This window comes from Carcharhinus amblyrhynchos, unplaced genomic scaffold (assembly GCF_965287045.1).
Source record: "Carcharhinus amblyrhynchos unplaced genomic scaffold, sCarAmb.v2.hapA scaffold_42, whole genome shotgun sequence".
Classification (NCBI taxonomy): domain Eukaryota; kingdom Metazoa; phylum Chordata; class Chondrichthyes; order Carcharhiniformes; family Carcharhinidae; genus Carcharhinus; species Carcharhinus amblyrhynchos.
This window is the reverse complement of record NW_027649783.1, coordinates 4,025,540-4,053,376: the sequence shown is the minus strand read 5'-3', so window position 1 is coordinate 4,053,376 and position 27,837 is coordinate 4,025,540. Positions and strand designations below refer to the sequence as shown.

Sequence of the window (27,837 nt, the reverse complement as noted above, 5' to 3'; positions counted from 1 at the left end):
AATCTAAAGAATTACCTTCCGATGTGGTGTTTCTCCTCATTGTCCGTGACAAATCCCAGACTGGGGTTTATAATCCGCTCTCAGTTCAGTTTGATTGTCCCTTCAGTGTGAGAGTGTGTGTAAGGGGCGGGTATGAAGTCCCATTCACAGCATTCTGTAACGGGACAAATCTCTATCCTCCAGAAAGAGATTTCTCATTAACTCAATAAGGGAAAAGATGGTGCAGCTTTTTCACAGAGATTGTGGGTGGCTCTGAAAAGAGCCGTTGTGTTTGGGGTGTTTTTCAGCCATCAATCTTTGATGCTGTTTCTCACTCTGGGGTAATTGTGTACTTGTTTCTAAATAATTACCTCGGACACGGTGTTGGAACATGTGCAAAAGTTTCTCCAATAAATAGCATAAATTTACATGTATAAAAACACCTGTATCAGTAATGGATACAGGGATTGATAAAACAAAGCGGGAAACAGCTGGACTGTGAATAGCAGTGCAGAATCTGACCGATAGACACCAGGCCGCCCTTTTCCAGATAAAGTGAGTGGCTCTGAAAAGAGCCTTTGGGTTATCAGATGAAAGAATGGCCGCTTCACTTGCTCTTGCTGGAGACGGCGGAGGTTTTCTTGGGCAGCAGCACGGCCTGGATATTAGGCAGCACCCCGCCCTGAGCGATGGTCACCCCTCCCAGCAGCTTGTTGAGCTCCTCGTCGTTGCGGACGGCCAGCTGCAGGTGTCTGGGGATGATGCGGGTCTTCTTGTTGTCCCGGGCCGCGTTCCCGGCCAGCTCCAGGATTTCAGCGGTCAGATACTCGAGCACAGCAGCCAGATAGACCGGGGCTCCGGCACCCACACGCTCAGCATAGTTGCCCTTTCTCAGGAGCCTGTGAACACGGCCCACCGGGAACTGCAGTCCAGCCCGGGAGGAGCGAGACTTGGCCTTGGCCCGAACTTTCCCGCTGCTCTTTCCTCTTCCAGACATTTCCCCAATCTCCCAAAGCCTTTCACAAAGAATGCTGAAATCCACTCCCTTTCGCTTCTCTTCTAGCTCCGGGAGGAATGGAGGGCCCACATTGCTGATTGGTCACTTTGTTGCTACCTCTCAGCATCTTGTCCATATGACCAATCAGAAATCTGCTGAACTGACCAATCCGGAGCCTCCACGGAGTGAGGGCGGAAAAGCCCAAATTCTCAGCTTCCCACCGATTTCATTTCAAATTGGAAAAGTCCCCAAAGGGGAAAAGAACAAATCCCTTTGGGAAATTATTCTGATCGGGAATGGAGAATCTCCCTTTCTCTCCTTCCCCAGTCTAGAGTTAACCTGGATCCGGCACTTTCTCATTTTCACTCTGGGTTTATCTAAAAACTTAATGTTCAATTTTGGAAAGTTCCGATATATTTATGAAACAGAAATACATTTCACACAAAACCCCATCAATAATTAACTATCTAACAACAGCGTTTAAAACATCAGCCTGTCTTTGCACCATTTCACATTTTATCCCGAGTTGCAGATTTGATTTCAGAACTCGGGATCCGTTCGGGGTTAATCTCGGCCCTTTTTAAAACTCTCAAACCAGAAAGTCTCATTGACATCGTTTTGTAAGTGGACGGGATGTTCTCCATATTCGCGAGAACAAGAGGGGAGTGAATATTTTCGGTGTAAATCTGAGGGTTCCGCACAGCCGGAGTTTATAGGGAATAAACTGATCGATTTGTCTAAACAGCAAAATTACAATCGGATAGTTCGAGACGCTTCGCAGTAAAATAAATTAAACAAAGTTTGATACAGCTTTTTCACAGATTGTGGGTGGCTCTGAAAAGAGCCGTTGTGTTTTGGGGGGTTTCTCAGTCCATTGGGGAGTTTTACTTGGAGCTGGTGTACTTGGTCACCGCCTTTGTCCCTTCTGACACGGCGTGCTTGGCCAGTTCCCCGGGCAGCAGCAGGCGCACGGCGGTCTGGATCTCCCGGGAGCTGATGGTGCTGCGCTTGTTGTAATGGGCCAGGCGGGAAGCCTCACCCGCGATGCGCTCGAAAATATCGTTGACGAACGAGTTCATGATGCTCATGGCCTTGGAGGAGATGCCGGTGTCGGGGTGAACCTGCTTCATCACTTTGTAGATGTAGATGGAGTAACTCTCCTTCCGGGATCTTTTCCTCTTCTTGCCGCCCTTTGCCGGCAGCTTTTTCTGCGCTTTCTTGGCTCCCTTCTTGGAAACCGGCGCTTTCTTCTCATCCACCATCCTCCCACTGAATTTCAGACACACAATCACTGAATGGGGCCCGGAACTCCTCTTTTATAGACCAAAGCACAGGCCTATGCTAATGAAGGATGGCTGCAAGCCCTGTTCCCATTGGTTCATTCACACTGATGGCAATTCGTCATCCTGTCTCTGATTGGTTAGTGTAGATACCCAATCACATTGGTTGCTGCTCAAACCCACAAACTCTCTCAGTTTTCAATCCGTCCTTTCCCCTTGTCCGGCCCCATCCACCCAAACCCCCCTGACTCTCTCACTCCCTCTGCCACACCAGCACATTCTCTCTGCTGCTAATCCCACATCACTCTATCAGACTGCTGATACTCTTCATACATTTCCCCTTCCTCACCAGCACCAACTGCTCCGCTTTACTTCCCCGCCCATCACCGGGAGCTGGCAGGACAGAGTATCTGGGCTCAGACAGGGGTTATTGCGAGAGTTACTGGGCGGGTTAAAGGGGAATAAGTTTGATGAGCAGCAGCCACAAGTCCCACATGTGACACTAACAGTGTGGCTAAAACAGAAAACTGACTGAGAGAAGGAGTGGAATGAGAATTGGACATTACTGATTACAAGGTGTTCAGAGAGGATTCGAGAAACAATCCCGGAGGGTGATTTACTGTTCAACACAATTCGAGTGCTTGGGAACGGGGTGGGGTGGGGTGGGGTGGGGGTGGGGGTAGGTGGGGGTGGCGTGGGGGGGGAGCGGTGGCGGTGGCAGGGGTGGGATGGCATTGAGGGATCAGAAACAAAATCTATTCGGTGCCAGTTAATGAACAATGCGAGAGCGATTGCAGAACTGGATACACACATTCTATTTCCAAATGCTTCGCTGTCAGCCCTGTGCGAGTGGGATTCATACTGTGTTGATTCGTATTTCAATGTTGCTTCTGTCTCTGTCAGTCTAAGGTCGCTGATGTTAAATTTGATTCAGAAATTGCAATCTCTGATATATGCCCGTGTGTGTTATTTTCTCTCCAACATTCAGTATTTAAGAGACTGTGGGCTTTTCGGCATGTTAGTCCTAGGATGTTATTCTGTATTTTATTTGGCATCTGGTAGTTTCTGAAATGGAAAATCTTGTGATGTTTTTCTAGTTGCGCTTCTGGCTTTTGGGATTTGTGTGTGTGATTTCACTGCACACTTTTATTTCTGACACGGGGGTAGTATTTGTGAAAAGGGTGTTGGTATTTTCCCATCATGCTGTTCTATTATTTGGAGTGTGTCTTTCCCACTAATTCTCAAGGTCTCAGCTATGTGTGATGTTACAGTTCCCATTGAGGTTGATATTGCCCAGTGACCATCTTAAAGGATCACACGACAAAGGTTCACAACTTGCACAGTAACAAATTAAAGTCAAAACTAAGCAACTAATCAACACTTGCCCCTTAACATCAGGATTACGGAGAAGGGTTACGGGGAAAAGGGCCTGGGTGGGAGTGTGGTCAGTGCAGACTCGATAGCACTGTAGAGATTCTATGAAACATTGCCTAGTCACTAAAGCACTAAAGAGAGATGAGATGCCATTCTACCTATCATGACTATTAACTTATGTATGTTCTTTATTCAACAGCCAGTATACTATGTTAGCGATGTGTGGATTGTTTATAAGTTCCTGAAACATAAATATGGATTTCCGTCTATGTCAGTCATTTTCTGCTTTATTACAAAGGGTTTTATTCTGTCCCTCTCTGTTTCTGGCATGGAAGGATTTCAGTTTCCTGCTGTCAGTGTGTGTGTGGTAGGTCTGTGTGTCTTTATTGCAGAATCTGGTAATTGTTGCAATCTGAGTATTATTTTTTTGCTGTCAGTGTGAGGAAGATGTGGATTGTACTCTGTAGCTGTTGTATTTTACGAGTAGCAATGTTTTATGCTGTTCTTGTCAATCTGCTGAGTGTAAATACAGTATTCTGTTTCCCGTCTCTTGTTTCTTTGTTTCTATATTCGGTGACAACAAATCCAGGAAACATAACCTGAGTTGAGGCAAAATGTGAGGAGAAACTTCTTCACTGAGAGCTTGGACAATCTGTGGAATTCACTACCAGAGAAAGTAGTTCAGGACAAATTATTGTGCAATTTCAAGAATAAATTTGGTATAGCTCTCTGGATTCAAAGGAACCTGGGATATGGGGGGGAAGGTGGGATCAGGATATTGATTTGATATCAGCCACAATCAAAACAAATGCTGGAGCAGCTCCAAAGGGCCAAATGTATCTTCTATGTTTCTATTTTTAACAGTTCCTGATGGTCTATAAAAGTGAAATCAGGACGAGCAACCTTGTTGGAGGTCTGATAGATCAGGAGTAACCAGCTGATGTGGCATATTTACATTTTCAGAAATCCTTTGATAAGTTTCCACACAAGAGATTAATAAACATAATCAGAGCACATGGGGAATACTGGCCTGGATTGAGAACTGGTTACAGGAAAGAAAACAGAGATTAGAAATAAATAAGTCATATCAAGTTAGTAGACAATGACAAGTGGGGTACAACAAGGATCAGTGCTCAGGCCCCAACATTCACAACCTATATCAATCATTGGGATGCAGTGATTAAAGGCAATAGTTGCAACTTTGGAGAATGCACAAAATAAGGTGGAAGTGTGAGTTGTGAGGAGGAGGCAAAACCTCCTCAAGGGGATTTGAAGTGGCTCAGAGAGTGGGCAACAATTTCACAGATGGAATGTAATGTGCAGAATATTCCTTAAATGATGAGAGGCTTGAAAGTGTCAAAATTCAAAAGCACTTGACTGTTTCTGTTCATGAGTTACAGAAAACTAATCTGCAGCTCAAGCAAGCAATTAAGAAGGAGAATGGAATGTTTGCCTTTATTACAAGATGTTTGAACACGGGGGTAAAGATATTTTGCTGTAATTATATAGAGTCTTGCTGAGACAGCACCTGGACTATTGTGTGCAGTATTGTTCTCCTGACCTAAAGAAAAACATGATTGCCACAGAGGAAATGGAATGAAGGTTCACTGAATGGATTCCTTGGGTGGAGGGATTATTGTCTGAGTAAAAACAAGAAACACCAGGCCTTTATTTCCTGGCATTTAAAAGAATGAGAGGTGCTGACATTCAAACATACAACAATCTTACACGGCTCGATAGGGTAGAAGCAGGAAGTATGTTTTCCCTGGCTGCTGTGTTTGGAACCAAAGGACACAGACTCAGAATAAGGGGCAGCTCATTAGGACTGAGATGGGGAGGAATTATTTCGCTGAGTGGGTGATTCTTTGGAATGATCAGTCCAATGGGCTGTGGAGTCTTACTTGTTGATTAAGTTCATGAGTGAGATGGATCAGTTTCTACATATTAGTAACATTAACGGATGTGGGGATAGAGCAGGGAAATGGTGTTGAAGTGGAAAATCAGCCATAACCTCATTGTGTGACGATATGGGCTCAAAGAGCTGAATGGCCGACTCTTGCTCATAATTCACATCTTTCATTATGTTTCAGCATGGTCATCATTTTGTGACTGTAATTAATGAGAAAGGAGCACAAGGTTCTTTCTGTATCCTGTCACAATGTGACTATGGGTTTAAAAATAGTAAGGAGTCTCACAACACCATGTCAAAGTCCAACAGGTCTATTTGGTAGCAAAAGCAAAAGTTAACTCCCACTTACCTGACGAAGGAGCAGCACCCCAAAAGCTAGTGGATTTTGTAACCGAATAAACCTTTTCGAATTTACCTGGTGTTGTGAGACTTCTTACTGTGTTTACCCCAGTCCAATGCCAGCATCCCCACATCATTTTAAAAATAGAGCAGAGCAGGTTCACAGCCAGTAACTGACCCCTTATTTCCCCAAAGACTTTCCACAATTGAAAAGCCACATGACAGGTCAGAGATACAGTACTCTCCACTCACTGGGAAAATGCATCTCCAATAACATAAAAGAATCTCAAAAACAAAATAATATTTTGGGTTTCACTTGCACACCAGCTTCAGCATTTACTCCCTCAGCCACTGGAGCACAATGTGTACCATCTGTGAGATACACTGCAACTACTCAGTGAGGCTGAGTGTGGGACTCAATCTCATCACTCCATCTCTTGTAGAGAAAGAGATTAATCTTGTGCCTGTAAGTATTGGACACTGTATACAAAAGACATTTTTATCATGTATTTGTCTGTCTGTTGTCAGTCTGCATGTGTGAGATTAGCTGAACATGAATTTGTGACTCAGACATGATGTCAGTCTCCACTGTTGTATGTTTATATGGGGTTAAATCTGTTCCTGAGTTTGCCATGAAGTCAACATGAGTTTGATTTCAGTTTTGCAGTCTTCAGACTACATGAGTGTGTGATTTATACTGTTTGTATCCATCCTGGGTACAGCAGCTCCAAGTTATTTTCCTTCTGTATCTCTGTCCTTGTGGTGTTGTGTATGACGACAGGACTCACTCTGTAAATGTTACTTGCTGATATAGTGTGAGTGTGGAGTTCATTTTGTTTCACTTTTTCTCTGATGAACGTTTGGATGTAAGAATCGTTCTGTAGTTGTCATTCCCGAGTATGTTATGGAATTCCTTGTTCTCCCATCTGTCTTTTGGCAGTTTGTGAATGTAGGATTAATTTAACATAAGAACATAAGAAATAGGAGCAGGAATAGGCCATCTAGCTTTTCGAGCCTGCCCCGCCATTCAGTAAGATCATGGCTGATGTGAAGTGGATCAGTTCCACTTTCCCGCTCTCTCCCCACAACCCTTAATTCCTGTGTCTATCAAAAGCCTATCTACCCGTGACTTAAATATATTCAGCGAGGTAGCCTCCACCACTTCAATGGCCAGAGAATTCCAGAGATTCACCATGCTTTGAATGAAGAAGTTCCTCCTCAACTCCGATCTAAACTACTCCCCACCCCCCACCTTATCTTGAGGCTGTGCCCTCTAATCCTGCTATCCTTTCTAATCAGGAAGAATCTCTCTACCTCTACCCTATCCATGCCCTTCATTATCTCATACGTCTCTATAAGATCCCCCCTCATCCTTATAAACTCCAACGAGTACAGACCCAGTCTACTTAGTCTCTCCTCATAGTCCAACCCCCTCATCTCCGGTATCAGCCTAGTGAACCTCCTCTGCACTCCCTCCAAGGCCAAAATATCCCTCCTCAAGTGCGGCAACCAAAACTGCACACAGTACTCCAGCTGTGGCCTTACCAGTACCCTGTACAGTTGCAGCAAGACCTCCCTACTTTTGAATTCAATCCCCCTTGCTATAAAGGCCAACATCCCATTCGCCTTCTTAAACATAAGAACATAAGAAATAGGAGCAGGAGTAGGCCATCTAGCCCTTCGAGCCTGCCCCACCATTCAATAAGATCATGGCTGATCTGTCGTGTCTCAGTTCCACATTCCCACCCTCTCCCCATAACCCTTAATCCCCTTGCCTATCAAAAACCTATCAACCCGCGTCTTAAATATATTTAGCGAGGTAGCCTCCACCACCTCAACGGGCAGAGAATTCCAGAGATTCACCACCCTTTGAGTGAAGAAGTTCCTCCTCAACTCTGTTCTAAACCGCCCCCCCTTTATCTTGAGGCTGTGCCCCCTAGTCCCTTCTTGATCACCTGCTGCACCTGCAGACTGGGTTTTTGCGACTCATGCACAAGGACCCCCAGGTCCCTCTGCACCGCAGCATGCTGCAGATTTTCGCCTTTTAAATAATAATCCCTCATACTATTATTTCTGCCAAAGTGGATAACCTCAAACTTGCCAACATTATACTCGATCGGTGATTCTCTTGTTATCTATGCGAGTGTAAGAATCAATCCTCACACAGCTGTTCCTTGTGATGTATTGAAATGTGGGATACTTTTGCACTTTAAATTTACATGCATTTCAGGCACTGTATTAGAAACTATTTATTTAAATTATAATGCATTGATATTTGTTTGCCAGATACCGGAGTTGAGGGGGTTGAGCTATGAGGAGAGGCTGAATAAACTAGGCTTGTACTCGTTAGAGTTTAGAAGAATGAGGGGAGATCTCATTGAGACGTATAAGATGATGAATGGGATGGATAGGATAGAGGTGGAGAGACTCTTCCCGCTCAAAAAAGACAGTAGGACTAGGGGGCACAGCCTCAAGATAAAGGGGAGGCGGTTTAGAACGGAGTTGAGGAGGAACTTCTTCACTCAAAGGGTGGTGAATCTCTGGAATTCTCTGCCCGTTGAAGTGGTGGAGGCTGCCTCGCTAAATATTTTTAAGAAGCGGGTTGATGGGTTCTTGATAAGAGAGGGGATTAAGGGTTATGGGGAGAGGGCGGGAAAGTGGAACTGAGCCACAACAGATCAGCCATGATCTTATTGAATGGCGGGGCAGGCTCGAAGGGCTAGATGGCCTACTCCTGCTCCTATTTCTTATGTTCTTATATGGATTTGGGTACATTTCCCAGTCATGGTTTATGTTCAGTAGCTGTTTGTAAGTTGTGCAATGGTATTCAATTTCTAGTTCTGTGAATGGTATCATTTGGATACACCGCCTGGGAATTAATTACTGCAGTTTGTAGTAACAGAATTGTCATTACATCTTTCAGTTTGACGCACTGAGATTTTTGGTTGATTTACAAAATGTATCAATGGCTATATTCGAGGTAATTCATTGCAATTGTTTTTCGTATCATTTTTTGTCTATTTTTACTATGAGTTCTTATTCAATTTGTGACCAACATGTTTTATATCTGTGAGTGGGTGTGTTGTGTTAAAATCCTGTGATTGATGTATCTACCTGTCAGTCAAATGTAATATTGAGAAGTTTGCACTTGACACAAAGCTCAGTGTAAATGTGTGTTGGGAGAAAGATACAAAGCAGCTTCAGGTGGATGATATTCCAGCTGCAATGTTCCGAACCTCTCATTACTTCTCAGAACATTGTGAATGGGACATCATGTAGAAAGTGTGAGATTTTCCATTTCCGTAGAAGGAACAGATATTCAGACTTTAATTCAATGCTAAGAGATTAGAAAGTGTTGATGTACTAGGGGACATGACTATCCTCATTCATAAGTCACTGGAGGCTAACAAGGAAATGAAGCCGGTAATTTGGAAGGTTCATGGTACGTTGGACTTTACTGTAAGAGGATCTGAGTCCTGGAATAATGAAGCCTCGGTTTAATTGGATAGCAATGTTATTAGAATGTATCTGGAATACTGTGTGCAGTTTCAGTCCCCTCACCTTATGAAGAATATTATTGCCTCAGAGGGAGTGTAGTGACCATTTAGCAGATTTGTTCCAGGAATGGCGGGACTGTCTTATGAAGAAAACCTGGGGAAACAGGGCCTGTATTTCACTGAAAACAACAAAGTACTTAAAAGGGTAAACATGGTAGATGCAGGCGAGATGTTTCCCCTGGTTGGGAGCCTAGATACAATTTTAAAATAAGGGCAAATCCTCTTTGGACCGAGATCTGCATTTTTTTTAACTTAACTTTGGGAACCTTTGGATTTCTGTAGCTCGGAGGGCTTTGGAAGTTCACACACAGGGTGAACATTAATGTAGACATTGACAGATTTCTAAATCTCACTGTCATAAAGGGAAATTGGGGATAGAGTGGGGAAAGGGCATGGAAGGAGATGGTCAGCCATAATCAGATTGAATGGTAGTACAGGCTCAATGGGCTGAATGGCCCACTCCTGATCCTATGTCCCACATTGGCAGGGAAGGAAATTAAAAATAAATCCTCTTTTCCTGTTCAACTCTTGGATTGAAAAGTTGTCTATTACCTTGCAAACAGTGTGGGGCTGAATCCTTCTCTTTGTGACAGTGAACCCAATGAGTTGGCAGTATCTCTGCGCTCTGTGAATGATACTGGAACTGCTTTGTGTTGGAACTGGCTTGATCAAATTGTGCTTGTTCTGAGGAATCATCAGAATCCTTCAAATATCTGCCTGCAACAAGAAAAATAACTAACTAAACTGAGGAACAGATGAAATAAAAGATACAAAAGTTTTTGATATAACTGCACAAATAACAATTATTAGGAACCAGGGTAAAAGGATAAACCTTCAGCACAGACAATATTTGAGATCATTTCAGTAATACACCAAACTGCTTTTACTCACTGGGTGTTTGGGGCGAGTTTAAAACAATTTTGTGACATTCAGAAACAGCCCAATCCATGCACTGATGATTGAGTTGAGCTGTGTGAAGCAGCAGTAACTTTTGTACGGGTCAGATATCTATTTCCAGCTCCCACTTAAACCAAATATCGAAAAATAAACAAGCAGCCACTGTTTAAAGCCTCTCCTTCCCACTCCTCACCTGCTGCCTGCAGTAGATCTTGTTTGTACAGCTGCTCTCATGGTTATTGTGCAGTTATATTTCTGCTGTTCACTGTATAATAATAATAACAAACACGGGGAGATAGGAACTAAATGAGGCCCCTTCCCGGCGGTTTGGGAGTGAAAACAGCAATGATGTTGAATAATAAGTTCTTGCCATTGTGTCTCCCGGCCTTGTTCACAACCTGTCTATGAATTGCCTTCCCCCCCATTAAGAACGTGGTTTTGATATTGCCTCCCCTTCTATCCACCTCCACCACTTCTCTCCACCTCCCCCCCACCCACCCTCCCACCCCCCACTTCTCTCTGTGTCAAAGCTTTGACAAAGAGTCATCTGAACTCAAAACATTAGCTTTTTTGCTCTCTCCCTTTCCAGATGCTGCCAGACCTGCTGAGATTTTCCACATATTTTCTTTTGGTTACCAGAGACTGACAGATACAGAATGAATTCCACACATCCATTCAGCACCAGAGACTGACAGATACAGAATGAGATCCGTGTACCCTTACAGCAGCAGATGTTAACAGGTACAGAGTTAAACTCACATTCCCACACAGTACCAAGCACTGACAGTGAATGAAAAGTTCACACTCAGACAAAGAAGCCCAGACTGAAAGAAACCACACAATCAATTTCACACTGATGTACAGTGTTAGAGAATGACAGTGACAGGATGAATCTTTTTTACATACAGTTCCAGAAAGTGACAAATACAGAATAAATCCAGCATGGTGTATGTGACGCATGCACAGTTAAATCAGCACTGCCTTATATTCCCAGAGAGAGAATCAATACACTCACTCACATGCCTCACTATCCAACAGATACACAGTGAGTCCAACACTCAAATATAGAATGAATCCAACACTCAGATATGGTCGCATCAAATCAGATGCATGATTTCCAAACTCTCATAATGCAGTCCATGCTTCGAAACGGTGAGTAAATCCCACACTCACTCATTGTATCAGAGAGTGAGTAAATCCCACACTCACACACTGTATCAGAGAGTGAGTAAATCCCACACTCACACACTGTATCAGAGAGTGAGTAAATCCCACACTCACACACTGTATCAGAGAGTAAATCCCACACTCACACACTGTATCAGAGAGTGAGTAAATCCCACACTCACACACTGTATCAGAGCGTGAGTAAATCCCACACTCACACACTGTATCAGAGCGTGAGTAAATCCCACACTCACACACTGTATCAGAGCGTGAGTAAATCCCACACTCACACACTGTATCAGAGGGTGAGTAAATCCCACACTCACACACTGTATCAGAGAGTGAGTAAATCCCACACTCACACACTGTATCAGAGAGTGAGTAAATCCCACACTCACACACTGTATCAGAGAGTGAGTAAATCCCACACTCACACACTGTATCAGAGAGTGAGTAAATCCCACACTCACACACTGTATCAGAGAGTGAGTAAATCCCACACTCACACACTGTATCAGAGAGTGAGTAAATCCCACACTCACACACTGTATCAGAGAGTGAGTAAATCCCACACTCACACACTGTATCAGAGAGTGAGTAAATCCCACACTCACACACTGTATCAGAGAGTGAGTAAATCCCACACTCACACACTGTATCAGAGAGTGAGTAAATCCCACACTCACACACTGTATCAGAGAGTGAGTAAATCCCACACTCACACACTGTATCAGAGAGTGAGTAAATCCCACACTCACACACTGTATCAGAGAGTGAGTAAATCCCACACTCACACACTGTATCAGAGAGTGAGTAAATCCCACACTCACACACTGTATCAGAGAGTGAGTAAATCCCACACTCACACACTGTATCAGAGAGTGAGTAAATCCCACACTCACACACTGTATCAGAGAGTGAGTCAATCCCACACTCACACACTGTATCAGAGAGTGAGTCAATCCCACACTCACACACTGTATCAGAGAGTGAGTAAATCCCACACTCACACACTGTATCAGAGAGTGAGTCAATCCCACACTCACACACATTACCAGAGATTCACAGTTCCTGAAGGAATCCCACACTCCCGCACAGTCCCTCTGTGGAGAAGGGTCCCTCACACCGACAGCCAGGGGACATTTCCCGGTGGATCTTTCCACACTGAGAAACTGGGCCTGGAGATGATTTGGAAAATGTACTTCCTGATTGTAGTAAGGAGGTTTGTGATTGGCGGAAACCCCTCAATCTGATTGGTCTGTTTCCGTATCCACTCAAATGAACCCCTGAGAAGTGAGTGGAATAACTTTTAAAATGTCCAATCACAATCATTGCTTTCCCAATTCCTCATTAACATAGATCTGTGGGACTGTCTATTTAATCAGCGCTCGGAAGGGGTTTGCTTTATTTCTGTGTGAAACTGAAGATGGCTGATGAGAAGAAACCAACCTCGAAACCAGCTCCCAAGAAGGGAGCGAAGAAAGTGATGAAGAAACCGGTAACAAAGGGCGGCAAGAAGAGGAAAAGATCCCGGAAGGAGAGTTACTCCATCTACATCTACAAAGTGATGAAGCAGGTTCACCCCGACACCGGCATCTCCTCCAAGGCCATGAGCATCATGAACTCGTTCGTCAACGATATTTTCGAGCGCATCGCGGGTGAGGCTTCCCGCCTGGCCCATTACAACAAGCGCAGCACCATCAGCTCCCGGGAGATCCAGACCGCCGTGCGCCTGCTGCTGCCCGGGGAACTGGCCAAGCACGCCGTGTCGGAAGGGACAAAGGCGGTGACCAAGTACACCAGCTCCAAGTAAAACCCCCCAATGGACTGAGAAACCCCCCAAAACACAACGGCTCTTTTCAGAGCCCCCCACAATCTCTGTGAAAAAGCTGTATCAAACTTTGTTTAATTTATTTTACCGCGAAGCGTCTCGAACTATCCGATTGTAATTTTGCTGTTTAGACAAATCGATCAGTTTATTCCCTATAAACTCCGGCTGTGCGGAACCCTCAGATTTACACCGAAAATATTCACTCCCCTCTTGTTCTCGCGAATATGGAGAACATCCCGTCCACTTACAAAACGATGTCAATGAGACTTTCTGGTTTGAGAGTTTTAAAAAGGGCCGAGATTAACCCCGAACGGATCCCGAGTTCTGAAATCAAATCTGCAACTCGGGATAAAATGTGAAATGGTGCAAAGACAGGCTGATGTTTTAAACGCTGTTGTTAGATAGTTAATTATTGATGGGGTTTTGTGTGAAATGTATTTCTGTTTCATAAATATATCGGAACTTTCCAAAATTGAACATTAAGTTTTCAGATAAACCCAGAGTGAAAATGAGAAACTGCCGGATCCAGGTTAACTCTAGACTGGGGAAGGAGAGAAAGGGAGATTCTCCATTCCCGATCAGAATAATTTCCCAAAGGGATTTGTTCTTTTCCCCTTTGGGGACTTTTCCAATTTGAAATGAAATCGGTGGGAAGCTGAGAATTTGGGCTTTTCCGCCCTCACTCCGTGGAGGCTCCGGATTGGTCAGTTCAGCAGATTTCTGATTGGTCATATGGACAAGATGCTGAGAGGTAGCAACAAAGTGACCAATCAGCAATGTGGGCCCTCCATTCCTCCCGGAGCTAGAAGAGAAGCGAAAGGGAGTGGATTTCAGCATTCTTTGTGAAAGGCTTTGGGAGATTGGGGAAATGTCTGGAAGAGGAAAGAGCAGCGGGAAAGTTCGGGCCAAGGCCAAGTCTCGCTCCTCCCGGGCTGGACTGCAGTTCCCGGTGGGCCGTGTTCACAGGCTCCTGAGAAAGGGCAACTATGCTGAGCGTGTGGGTGCCGGAGCCCCGGTCTATCTGGCTGCTGTGCTCGAGTATCTGACCGCTGAAATCCTGGAGCTGGCCGGGAACGCGGCCCGGGACAACAAGAAGACCCGCATCATCCCCAGACACCTGCAGCTGGCCGTCCGCAACGACGAGGAGCTCAACAAGCTGCTGGGAGGGGTGACCATCGCTCAGGGCGGGGTGCTGCCTAATATCCAGGCCGTGCTGCTGCCCAAGAAAACCTCCGCCGTCTCCAGCAAGAGCAAGTGAAGCGGCCATTCTTTCATCTGATAACCCAAAGGCTCTTTTCAGAGCCACTCACTTTATCTGGAAAAGGGCGGCCTGGTGTCTATCGGTCAGATTCTGCACTGCTATTCACAGTCCAGCTGTTTCCCGCTTTGTTTTATCAATTCCTGTACCCATTATTGATACAGGTGTTTTTATACATGTAAATTTATGCTATTTATTGGAGAAACTTTTGCCGCTCTGGCAGCATCTGTAAGGAGAGAAAGGAGCGGATGTTCGGGTCCAGCCGCCCCTTTATCAAAGCAGATCCATTGCTCTAAAACAGTCTGCGCTACAAATGTTAACCATGATGTGGAACGCCAGGTTCAAGTCACATAGGTTTAAACCTGAAGAATGTAACCTGGTTTTGTGCGACTGCTGAGAATTGTTAATGGCATCGTTTGTAATTTATCAATTCTCCTTTGGGGATTTGGAGCGCTCTTCCGGGCAGCTTTGGTAGCCAGCTGTTTGCAAGGCGATTTGCGCGCTGTCTGCTTGGTCCTGGCCATTTTCTGAGCGGATTCAGCACGATCTGAGACACACAAACTGTTAATCCAGAGTCTGCGCTGCAGCCGCCTTTTTAAACTCTGTGAGGAACCGCCCCCCCAGCGGGGATTGGCCCAGGAAGTTTCAATCAAACTCTGAGCAGGGAATGAATGTCTGGAACTAAGTGTTTGAAGTGTTTTTTAATCATCCTTTTAAAAAAATGCGCTATTTTTTGTGCAGGAAATAACTGTACAAAGTAATAACGAGGTGCCTTGCAGTCTAACCCTCTCTCTGAAAACCAGTGAATGTGTGTGTGAACAGGAGAAAAGCAGGTCATCGGCCTGGCGTTTATTTTATCGAATCAGACCTTAAAAATGAAACAAATTTCCAACCAGTCAATGTCTGTCTGATTCAATTAATTACAGCAAGTATAATGCTTTCAGAGGAACTGTCACAGCTTCTTAAAAGATTAGTTGCTCTTGTTTTTGTTTGCTCAGTAATTTAGTGAATCTATTTGGAGCGGGTGCAGTTGGTCAGTATCTGTGCCTCTTGGTCAGCTCTGAGGGCAGCAGCAGCTCCATTCCTGTCCGGATGTGTGGACACAAACAGCAAACCCACATTATTGTTCACTGCCGCCATCTCCTGGCTGAACCCAAGTTGTGCAGCAAGGTAAAGATTCATTCAGAATCCTTTATAGAAAGAAGAGGAGTGAGCGATGGTGGTATAGTGGTGAGCATAGCTGCCTTCCAAGCAGTTGACCCGGGTTCGATTCCCGGCCATCGCATTGATAATTTATTTAGAGATTTATCCACAGCCTGCGTTTTAAACCGAGTGGACAAAAACAGTTCAAACGCAAAGTTTGACGACTATGAAATAAGGCAGTTTTATTTTTCAGACATAAAATTCGGATTCAATACTTTTTTTGTGAAAAGTTATTGAAATAGAGGAAGACATTTCTGAACTAATAAATGAGTTCTCAATCAGAGACAAATATATAAAAAGGGGAACATAACGTGAGGGGTGATCTTTTCATAGACTCAGCTCCACTCACCCACCCGCTCACCATAACCCTTAATTCCTTTTTTGTTCAAAAATGTATCTATCCTTGCCTTAAAAATATTCAATGAGGGAGCCTCAACTGCTTCACTGGGCAGGGAATTCCACAGATTCACAACCTTTTGTGCGAAGAAGTTCCTCTTCAACTCAGTCCGAAATCTGCTTCCCCTTATTTTGAGGCTATGCCCCCCCCCCCCCAAGTTCTAGTTTCACCAGCCAACTTCCCTGCTTCTATCTTATCTATTTCCTTCATAATCTTATATGTTTCTATAAGATCTCCCCTCATTCTTCTGAATTCCAATGAGTATATCCCCTGTCTACTCAGTCTGTCCTCATAAGCCAACCCTCTCAACTCCGGAATCAACCCAGTGAATCTCCTCTGCACCCCCTCCAGTGCCAGTATATCCTTTCTCAAGTAAAGAGACCAAAACTGTACACAGTACTCCAGGCGTGACACACATTTACCTCAATGACTGTAATCTCAATAATCTTGGTGCCTGATGAAGTGGACATGAACGTTACAGGGGCGGTTACAGCAATTTGCCAGCAGCTGTAACGGCCGAGTGGTTAAGGCATCAGACTTGAAATTCAATGAGGTTTCTCGGCGCAGGTTCAAATGTGATCGAAGCTGTTTATGCAGTTTTCCTGGGGCACCAACTGACTTGAGGAGTGAAATACAATTCACAGTTATAAGTACCTTGATCTCTAAGTGTTTTAAACGACAGGACTCTGGGCCTGTTGCTGGAAGGTGGAATTCGAGAGGACACCTGGGTGTGACAAGATCGATGGAAAAACCTTTGAAGTTCTTTCTTTGATTGTTTGTGTTTCAATATTTAGTTAAAGTGAGAAATGAAAATAGATATCTGACCCATGCAGAAGTTACTGCTGTGACGCACAGCTCAACTCAAGGAACAGGGCATGGATTGGGCTATTTCTGAATGCCACAAAATTGTTTGACACCCACTGCAATCACCCAATGAGCAGAAGCGGATTAGTGTATTACTGAAATTATCTCAAACAATGTTTGTGCTGATGGTTTTTCTTTTACCCTAGTTCCTAATAATTAGTGTTTGAAAAATTACATTTTTTTATATATTTTCTTTCATCTGTTCCTCAGTTAGGTTAGTTATTTTTCTTTTTGCAGACAGATATTTGAAAGATCCAAATGATTCCTCGGCACAAACACAATTTCATCAAGCCAGTTCCAACACAAAGCAGTTCCAGACTCATTCACAAAGCGCAGAGATACTGCCAGCTCACTGTCACAAAGTATTCAGCCCCACACAATTCCCAACGTAAGAGACAACTTTTCAATCCAAGTGTTAAACAGCACGAGAGGCTGATTTTTTTCCCCATTCCCCTCCAAAACAGGAAGATCGGATCAGGAATGGACCATTCAGTCTGTTCCAGCATCCAATTTGATCACACACTTCAACGCCTTTTCCCCACTCTATCGCTACAGCCCTTTATGTCATTGGCATTTCAAAACATATCAATGTGTATTTTAAAAATACTCGATGACTAAACTTGCACAGTCCTCTGGATTAGAGAATTCCAACGTCCCCCCGCTCACTGGGTTTAAAAAATGCTCCAATCTCTGTCTAAGTGAGGTACCTCTAATTTTGAAATTGTGTTCCTTGGTCCTCGATTGCCAACCTAGGGAAGCATTTACCTGCACATCCCCTGTCTATGTTGTTAAGTCTTCTTGATGTGGAGATGCCGGCGTTGGACTGGGGTAAACACAGTAAGAAGTCTGACAACGCCAGGTTTAAGTCCCGTGAGTTTACTATCAAATAAATCGGTTGGACTTAAACCTGGTGTTGTCAGACTTCTCACTGTGTTAAGTATTCTGTCAGGTTCAGTGAGATTCAGGACCAGTTTCTTCATAGGAGAGTCCTGCCATTGCTGCACACCTCTGGTGCACACATTGCTCTCTCTGTGGCAGTAATAAGACCAAAGAAAATTACAGCACAGGAAGCAGCCCTTCGACCCTCCAAGCCTGCACCAACCATTCTGCCTGACTGAACTAAAACCTCCTATCCTTCGAGGGACCGTATCCCTCTGTTCCCATCCTATTCATGTATTTGTCCAGCTGCTCCTTCACACTCACTATCGCATCTGCTTCCACTACCTCCCCTGCAGCCAGTTCCAGGCACCCACCGCCCTCTCTGCAAAAGAAAAAAAGCTTGCCTCGTACATCTCCTTTAAACCTGTGCCCCCTAGTAATTGACTCTTCCACCCTGGGACAAAGCTTCTGACTATCCAGTCTGTCCATGCCCCTCATAATCTTGTAGACTTCTATCAGGTCATCCTTTAACCTCCATCGTTCCAATGAGAACATTCCGGGGAAGTGCCGGAAGATTGGAAAACGGCTAATGTTACGCCATTGTTTAAGAAGGGTGGCAGGCAAAAGGCAGGGAATTATAGGCCGGTTAGTCTAACGTCTGTTGTAGGTAAAATGTTAGAATCCGTCATCAAGGAGGAAATAGCGAGGCATCTTGAGGGGAATTGCTTGATAGAGCAGACGCAGCACGGTTTCGTTAAGGGGAAGTCGTGTCTGACAAATTTACTGGAGTTCTATGAGGATGTGTCGAGGGCGGTGGATAGAGGAGAGCCGGTGGATGTGGTCTTTCTGGATTTTCAGAAGGCGTTTGACAAGGTACCTCACAAGAGGTTATTGCAGAAGGTCAGGGGGCATGGAGTTGGGGGTAGGGTGTTAGCGTGGATAGAGGATTGGTTGTCAAATAGGAGGCAGAGAGTGGGGGTCAATGGGTGCTATTCGGATTGGCGGATGGTGACTAGTGGAGTGCCCCAGGGGTCGGTGCTGGGGCCTCAGCTATTTACCATTTATATAGATGATCTGGAGGAGGGAACCAAATGTATGGTGTCGAAATTTGCTGATGACACCAAGATTGGTGGAAAGGCAAATTGTGCGGAGGGTGTGGAGAGTCTACAGAAGGATCTAGATAGGCTGGGTGAATGGGCCAGGAAATGGCAAATGGAATTTAATGTTGGCAAGTGCGAGGTGGTCCACTTTGGTAGGAATAATGGTAGGAAGGATTATTACTTACGTGGCGAAAAACTGCAGCAGGCGATGGTGCAGAGGGACCTCGGGGTCCTTGTGCATGAGTCGCAAAAACCCAGCTTGCAGGTGCAGCAGGTGGTCAGGAAGGCGAATGGGATGCTGGCCTTCATAGCGAGGGGGATTGAATATAAAAGTAGGGAGGTCTTGCTGCAGCTGTATAGGGCATTGGTGAGGCCGCAGCTGGAGTACTGTGTGCAGTTTTGGGCGCCGTACTTACGCAAGGATATTTTGGCCTTGGAGGGAGTGCAGAGGAGGTTTACTAGGCTGATGCCGGAGTTGAGGGGGTTGAGCTATGAGGAGAGGCTGTATAAACTAGGCTTGTACTCGTTAGAGTTTAGAAGAATGAGGGGAGATCTCATTGAGACGTAAAAGATGATGAATGGGATGGATAGGATAGAGGTGGAGAGACTCTTCCCGCTCAGAAAGGACAGTAGGACTAGGGGGCACAGCCTCAAGATAAAGGGGGGGCGGTTTAGAACGGAGTTGAGGAGGAACTTCTTCACTCAAAGGGTGGTGAATCTCTGGAATTCTCTGCCCGTTGAAGTGGTGAAGGCTGCCTCGCTAAATATTTTTAAGACGCGGGTTGATGGGTTTTTGATAAGAGAGGGGATTAAGGGTTATGGGGAGAGGGCGGGAAAGTGGAACTGAGCCACAACAGATCAGCCATGATCTTATTGAATGGCGGGGCAGGCTCGAGGGGCTAGATGGCCTACTCCTGCTCCTATTTCTTATGTTCTTATGTTCTAATGCCTTCCATACCAGGCAACATCCTGGTAAATATTTTCTGTACCCTCTTCAAAGCTTCCACATCTTTCTGGTAGTGTGGCGACCAGAATTGAACACTATATCCCAAGTATGGCCTAACTAAGGTAATATAAAGCTGCAAGATAACTGGCCAATTTTTAAACTCAATGCCCCAAATATCCTTACTAATGTAAGGGGAGCAAAATTACAAAGTATACTAGCTATGGTCTAACCAAGCTGCTATAGAGTAAAAGTAAGACTTCACTACTGGAAAACTCAAATCCTCCTGCAGTAAAGGCCAACATGCCATTTTCAATGAGGACATCCAGGTCCCTTTATACATCTACACTTTTGAACATCTTACTATTTAAGAAATACTCTGCACTCCCCTACGACCAAAATGGCACAACGGCTAGCACTGCTGCCTCACAGTGCCAGGGACCTGGGTTCAATTCCAGCCTCAGGTCATCACTGTCTGTGTGGAGCTTGCACATTGCATCCATATCTGCATAGATTTCCTCAGGTTTTCCAGTCTCCTCCCGCACTCCAAATATACATGAGTTATATGGTGCGTCAGTCCACCTTGTTGTCTAACTAGGGGCATGCACATGGTGGGTCGTGCGTGGGCTGCTCTTGGATGTTTCGAGAGTGGCCTAGTACTTCGTGTTGTTTGTGTATGCTTAAAACTGGACCAGCAGATGGGCACCACAACAGCTCAGTGACTATCACTGTTTGCTGTGCAGATACATGGATTTGGGCCGGTGTCTGTGGGAGTTTGTGCATTCTCCCCGTGCTTGCGTGGGTTTCCTCCGGGTGCTCCGGTTTCCTCCCACACCCCAAAGATGTGCTCTTAGGCTGATTGGTGTAACAAATTGCCCCTAAATTATTCTCCCCTTAATCTGGGTTCCAATGGGGGTACCATAAGCACAGACATGGGTCAAGGGTGGAGTAGGAAAAACACATTGTTAAGATGGCGGTGCGGGCTCGTTGGGCCGAAGGGCCTGTTTCCTGTGCTGTGTTGTTCTTTGTTCTTATATTGATTGGCCATGCAAAATTCCCCGATTGTCAGGGGCACTAACAGGGTAAACACATGGGGATACAGGGTCAATTCATGCTTGATGGCCTGAATGGACTCGTTCTATACAGTCAGAATAATATTATTCTACATTTTCCACATTTTATTCCATTTGCAAATTCTTTCCAAGGCCTCTTGATGCTGCTTTGTATCACCCATACAACAATATTTCCACCAAGCTTTGTATCATCTGCAAACTTGTCACTATCACATTTGACCTACAAGATTTTAATATCACCCACACACAGATATAAAACATTGCCATATTCATCACAAATTAACTAATAATTCATCGCTAGAACAAAAAAAGTACAATAATAAATAAATTGCAATTAATTCACTCAGAATTTAGATAGAAAAACATATCATAAACAATGCAATTTTTGTCAATGAATTAGACTGAAAGATACAATGACACTTGCCTTAGTACAAACTGTAGGGATTACTTACCAGGCTGTGTTTCCAGATGTTACTATTCACAGGGTTACAAATTGAATATTATTGCATAAATTGCACTCAACTACTGAATATAAACTATGATTTTATAATTCTATTTTATAATTCTATTCTATAATTAGCATTTATATCCAAAAGAAAACAATTATCGTGTGTTACATATTAAACAAGTAATTTCTAACAAAGTACCAGAATGCATGTAATTTTAAGGTTCAGAAGTATCTCACACTTGATACAATATCAGAGACACGTTTATTAAGATTAAGTCCTGCACTCACATAGATAAGAAGAGAATCACAGATGTAATATGAATGCTACATTCACAAACTCTCTAGAAATGGACAGAAGAGCAAGGTTTTCCAAAAGGTACTAGAGAAGGTCAACTATGGTGTGATTCCTACACCCAAATGTTCATTAGAAAAATTGTGAAACAAAATTATTTCAACATTCGCACAGTATCAGCAAGTAACATTTGTAGAATGAATCTTGCAGTCATACACAGCATCACAGAAAAGCACATCCAGATGTTATACCAGAGACTGATACATACACTATGAATCAGACACTCATGTAGTTACTCAATGGCTGAAACCCTTGTTGACTTCAAGACTCTTAAGGTGAAACCAAAATTGTGCACGATATTCCTGCAGAAGCCTCACTAACACTGTAAAATTGCAACAAAATCTCCATAGTTTTTAACTCCATCCCCTGTACAGTAAAGGCCAGAATGCCCTTTGCCTTCTTAACTATTAGTTGAACCTGCCTGCTACCTTCTTTTATATTCATGCACTAGACACCTAGGTCCATCTGCACTTCACTCACCTGCAGTCTCTCCATTTAGATCAGAGGTCTCCAAACTTTTCAGTACGAGGACCACATCATATATTTTACACATTTTCGGGGACCAAAGAAAAGAAATTAGTTTTATAAATGAATGAATAAAATTGAAATGAATGAGTAAGTTTTATTTGGATCATCTTTGTAATCAGCATGATATGATTCAGAACAAAGGAGAAATGTGAGAATTACAAAGAAACAATACTGTGCTTACACTGAGAAATGATATATAATGATATATAATGCCAAACATTAACAAATGCTTTGAAAATATAATCAGTTATTTAACTGCAGATGAGAAAAGCAGGCTATTCATTTTTGAATTAATTTTATTTACTGAAATTTTACAAATGTTTACTTGAAGTGAGAATTTGCCCAATTTTGTGGCACACAATAAGAAAAATAAACATGCCCCAAGAAAGAACTTCAGTAAAACAAAGAAAAGAAATTCAAAATAAACTTGAACCATTAATAAAGGTTGATCAAAAATAAATTCAGTTTGCACCTTTCTACATAATTCTGGCAATTGGAGTTTTCAGTCGTAACCAACAAATCATAAAGTTTTGCGCAAGATTAATGGGAATGATGGAACTGCTTTTTAATTTCAAAATATTGCTGAACTGAGGTTAGAAGCTTGAGGAGCCAATCATTAGAATGGACTTCAAATGCTCACCAGATAAATTTGCTCGATATTTGGACTTGACATACTTCATTTTTGATAATGTTTGTTCACAAAGGTATGTTGTACCAAAAACTTATACAAATCCACAAACTTCAAATTTGGAAACTGCCCAGGCTGCAAAGATCTATAAAATTGGATCAGATTTCCTTCGTTATACTTGTCTTTCAGCATATCATCTGATTAGAGATCAATAATTTCCATTTGAAACTGATTTGGGAATGTTTCAATATTGCAGTCAAATGGATTTTGAAACAGATTTATTTCATCAGTGTTTCCATCAGGATCAGAAGATCGTTTCTGAAATTGTTTTTGCAAATCCTTAATAATTTCTGTTGCAAATGAAGAAGGAAATTCTGCTTCACTTTCTTCATGAAATTTCTCACAACATGGAAAATGAAGCGAGTTATGAACTTTTATTTGTCCTTGAAATAGTATCAGTTTTACCCTGAATGCCTTGACATGCGTGAATAGATCACAAATCAAATTTGTTTCACCTTACAACTTCAGATTCAATTGATTCATACAGCCTGTCACGTCTGCAAAAAATGCCAATTCCCAAAGCCAGTCAGTGTTTGATAAAAGTGGTTCAGGTCAATTCTTCTCTGTGAGAAAGCAATCAATTTCCTCTCTGAGCTAAAAAGAACCATGATAGAACCTTTCCACAACTAAGCCAACGAACTGCTGTACAATAAGGCAAGTCACCAAACTCAGAATCAGTTTCTTCAAGAAAATCATGAAACTGGCAATGATTAAGCCCATGAGATCAAATGAAATGTGTTCTGAAACCTGTTGTTTCAACAGTGAATTTCATTTGATCTCATGGGCTTAATCATCGCCAGTTTCATGATTTTCTTGAAGAAACTGATTCTGAGTTTGGTGACTTGCCTTATTGTACAGCAGTGTCTTGCATTCTGAAACCTATTGTTTCAACAGTGTAAGACATACCTACATATTTTCCACACAATACTTGTTGATTGATAATGCAATGCAGAAACATGGGCCTTGAGAGTCCACCAACCTCACAAGCTTTTGTGATTTGTCCAACCAAACCTTTCTTCACCCCTGACATGTTCTTTCCTCCATCAGTTGTCACAAATTGTAGTCTATTCCACTCCAGGTTATATTCTAACACAGTTTTTTTGCAATTCTTTGAAGATGTCTTCTCCAGTTACTGTGCTGTGCATGCTGTCCACTGATGCTAATTCTGGTGTCACATTAAATTCACTGTTGATGCTACAGATGAATACTCAGAGTTGTGATGTGTCACACACATCAGTCAATTCATCAAGTGCGAGAGAATACAACTGAAAATTTCTTGCTTTGTCTGCAATTTGATGAAACATATTGCTTCCTATATCCTCAATTCTACGAACAACAATATTTGGCGCAAGATTGATGATTTTGAACAGATTTGCTTTTTCTGAGCATAACTCTTCCACACCTTCCATTGTACACTTTTCGATGAGATCTCCATTGGTGAATGGCTGTCCTCTTTTAGACAACACATAAGCTAGTTTGTAACTGGCCCTGGTTAAAGCTTCATTTCCAGTTCTCTTCTGTGTAAAAATAGCTTGTTGGGAAAGCCACCTGCGTTGCATTGATTCAAATCTTTCAAATGCTGTGTTCCTGTGAATTGGGAATAATGTGGTTCATGTTTGGTTTCATAGTGCCGATGTACATTGTACTCCTTCAAAACTGCAACACTTTTGTTGCATATGACACACAAGACTTTATCACCTGCTTGTACAAAGAAATACTTTACACCCCATTCTTCATTAAACAGGGGACGGTCCACTTCTCTTTTTTCCTTCCATCACTGAATTGCTCTGACTTGTTGCCATCATCGTCATTTCAGACGGATGGAGCTTACGGATTGGATAAAGCAGCTGTCACTCAGTCAATGCAGAGCGGCGATTGGATAACAGATGTCCCAATTGCTGATTTGTTTCATCAGTCACAGGACGGCAGCTCTGATTGGTCAGTAAAGAGGATGGGGATTTCCCCTGGGCCAATCAGACACCGCGCGGAATGGCAGCGAATGTCCCGCCAGTGGCTTCAGTCCCCGGGCCCGGATCCTGAGCCCGCGGCGGGGCTCCGGATGGGGGAATGTTTCCGGCAGCGGAAATCCCGTCCCACCTCACTGGCTGCAGACCAGATATGGCCCGTGGGCCGTAGTTTGGAGACCCTGATTTCAATGATAATCTATCTTTTGATTCTTCCTGCCACAGCACATGAGCTCACATTTACCCACATCAAACTCCATTTGCTAGATTTTCACCCAATCTATTTACATTCCATTGCAGATTTGCAATATCCTCATTACAACCTGCTCTTTCATCTATCTGTGAATAATCCGAAAATTTAAAACTTTACATTCCATTCCTTCCTCCACATTAATAGTGTGAGTAGACAACAATTGCAGGCTAGAAATGATTACTATGATGCTTCATTCGTTACATCTTTGCACTCTGAAAAGAATCCATTTTTTCCTACTCTGTTTTCTGTGTGACAGAGAATTTTCAATCCATGTTAACTTTCTGCAATTCTCTGGACTTTTCCTTTATGCACCAGCCTCTTACCTTGTCAAATGTTTTTTGGAAATCTATATACACACTATATCTATAGGTTGATTTCTATCAATTCTCCCTGTAACATCCTCAAAGAATTCAAGTAAATTTGTCAAATGTGATTTATATTTGTAAAATCATGTTGACTAAGTTTGATTGCATTCAGCTTTCCAAAATGATTAGTTATTTCCTCATTGATTATTGACACCAGTGGCTTGCTAATAATAATTGTTAAACTAACTGGCCTATAGCTCCCCACCTTCTGTTGTTTTCCCTTTCTGAGCAATCTAGTTACATTGGCTGTGTTCCAATCTTCCAGTAAGCTCTCAGTACTTAGTGAGTTAGAAGCTGGGTCAGTAAGTATAGGCAGACTGATAATAAGGGAATCAAGGGTTATGAGGATACGGCGAGATAGTAGAAATTTGGATTATCATGTCAGATCACTCATTGAATGATGAAGCAGACTTGAGGGGTTGAGTTGCCCACTCCAGCTCCTAATTTATTTGCTATCCCATCCTTTCTAAAAGATTGTAGCATTCTCCCTGCTACTGATGTCAGGCTAATGGGTCTGTAGTTTTCCCTTCTCTCTCTTCCTCAAGTTATTGGTTTACATTTACCATCTTTCAATCTGTAGGAACCATTCCCAAATCTATAGTATTTGGAAAGATGACTACCAACATGTCCACCATCTCCAGTTTAAGTTTATTTATTAGTGTCACAGGTATGCTTACATTAACACTGTAATGAAGTTACTGTGAAAATTCCCTAGTCGCCACGCTTTGACACGTCTTCGGGTACACTGAGGGAGAATTTAGCAAAGCCAATGCCTGTCTTTTGAAACCAGAGTACCAGGAAGAACGTTATGCAGACATGGGGAGAACATGCAGACTCAGTGACACAAGCTGAGAATTGAATCCAGGTCCCTGGTGCTGTGAAGCGGCAGTGCTAACCATTGTGCTGCCCCTCATATCCGGCAGCTGTGGGATTCAAACCTACGCCCCCAAAGACTGTAACCTTAATCCAGAACTTTAAACCAGTCACGCTATCACGCCTTTCAACAGGAATTTACATCAGCTTCAGGGGATTTATTATATTTCAACCACATTAATTTCTCCAGTTTTTTTTTAACTATTATTAACCTCTTTCAGTTCCTCATGCTCACTTCTCCCTTGGTTCTCTTGTGTTTTGAGGCTGATTTCTGAATGTTCCTCAGTGGTGACAGACACACATTGAGTTTACCTGCCATTTATCTATTCCACATTATAAACTCTCCTCTTTCTACCTGGAATGGATCACATTTGTCCTTGATAATCTTTTCCTTTTCTATTACCCATGGGAGCTTTTCCAGTTGGTTTTTATGTTTCTCACCAATCTGCTCTCATATTCTATTTTCTCTTTCTTTTTAGTTTCTTGGTTCCCCTTTTACTGAATTCCAAAACATGTTTCCCATCCTGAGGCTTATGACTATTTTGGGCAGGATACGAGTCCCTTCCTTTGTTCTAATGGAATCTTCCACTATCCTTTCTTAGCTACAGTTGCTTTGCTTTTCCTTTAGGATTTTTGTTCCTTAAAGGAATCTATAACTGTTATATGTATGAGAAATTAAAGTCCCCAAAATTCCCAGAGGACCAAAATGTTAAGACCCAGGCCAGAAACTCCAAAGTGTCTTGTCAAGTTAGGTAGACCCTAAATGTTACATTTGATTTGGCAGTAGGGGAAAATTATGTATTTCACTCCAGGTATGATTTAGATTTGATTTGATTTATTATTGTCATATGTAACAACAGTGAAAAGCATTGTTTCTTGCATACTATACAGACAACGTACTATTCATAAGGAAACAAGAGAGTGCAGAATGTAGTGTTACACTCTAGTGTGCACAGAACGATCAACTTAATGTAAGGTAAGTCCATTCAAAAGTCTGACTGCAGAAGGGAAGAAGCTGTTCTTGAGTTGGTTGGTACGTGACCTCAGACTTTTGTATCTTTCTCCCGAGGGAAGAAAGTGGAAAAGGGAGAATGTCCAGGGTGTGTGAGGTCCTTAATTATGCTGGCTGCTTTGCCAAGGCAGTGGGAAGTGTACAGAGTCAATTGATGGGAGGCTGGTTTGTATGATGGATTGGGCTATATTCACAACCTTTTGTAGTTCCTTGTGGTCTTGGACAGAGTAGGAGCCCATACCAAGCTGTCATACAACCAGGAAAAATGCTTTCTATGATGTATCTGTAAAAGTTGGTGAGAGTTGTA

At 43.1% G+C, this 27,837-nt stretch overlaps 3 protein-coding genes, 1 non-coding gene and 1 pseudogene across 4 annotated transcripts; 3 read left to right on the top strand and 2 right to left on the bottom strand.

The window, feature by feature from the left end:
* Positions 1 to 586: 586 nt before the first annotated feature.
* On the bottom strand, positions 587 to 976 carry LOC145335848 (histone H2A.J). Its single transcript, XM_080181575.1, has one exon. The coding sequence runs from the start codon at positions 974 to 976 to the stop codon at positions 587 to 589; it is 390 nt and encodes a 129-aa protein (XP_080037701.1).
* A 419-nt stretch (positions 977 to 1,395) lies between these two features.
* On the bottom strand, positions 1,396 to 2,371 carry LOC145335817 (histone H2B type 1-M-like). Its single transcript, XM_080181542.1, has one exon. The coding sequence runs from the start codon at positions 2,236 to 2,238 to the stop codon at positions 1,861 to 1,863; it is 378 nt and encodes a 125-aa protein (XP_080037668.1). The 5' UTR covers positions 2,239 to 2,371; the 3' UTR covers positions 1,396 to 1,860.
* A 10,529-nt stretch (positions 2,372 to 12,900) lies between these two features.
* Positions 12,901 to 13,894, top strand: LOC145335886 (histone H2B pseudogene; annotated as a pseudogene).
* A 304-nt stretch (positions 13,895 to 14,198) lies between these two features.
* LOC145335847 (histone H2A.J) lies at positions 14,199 to 14,588 on the top strand. Its single transcript, XM_080181573.1, has one exon. The coding sequence runs from the start codon at positions 14,199 to 14,201 to the stop codon at positions 14,586 to 14,588; it is 390 nt and encodes a 129-aa protein (XP_080037699.1).
* A 1,213-nt stretch (positions 14,589 to 15,801) lies between these two features.
* On the top strand, positions 15,802 to 15,873 carry trnag-ucc (transfer RNA glycine (anticodon UCC)). Its single transcript has one exon. It is a non-coding gene; the product is annotated as a tRNA-Gly (tRNA).
* Positions 15,874 to 27,837: the final 11,964 nt, after the last annotated feature.

What these genes read in the sequence shown, in the direction of transcription:
- LOC145335848 (XM_080181575.1), bottom strand. Translation starts at nt 976, where the DNA reads ATGTCTGGAAGAGGAAAGAGCAGCGGGAAAGTTCGGGCCAAGGCCAAG.
- LOC145335817 (XM_080181542.1), bottom strand. Translation starts at nt 2,238, where the DNA reads ATGGTGGATGAGAAGAAAGCGCCGGTTTCCAAGAAGGGAGCCAAGAAA.
- LOC145335847 (XM_080181573.1), top strand. Translation starts at nt 14,199, where the DNA reads ATGTCTGGAAGAGGAAAGAGCAGCGGGAAAGTTCGGGCCAAGGCCAAG.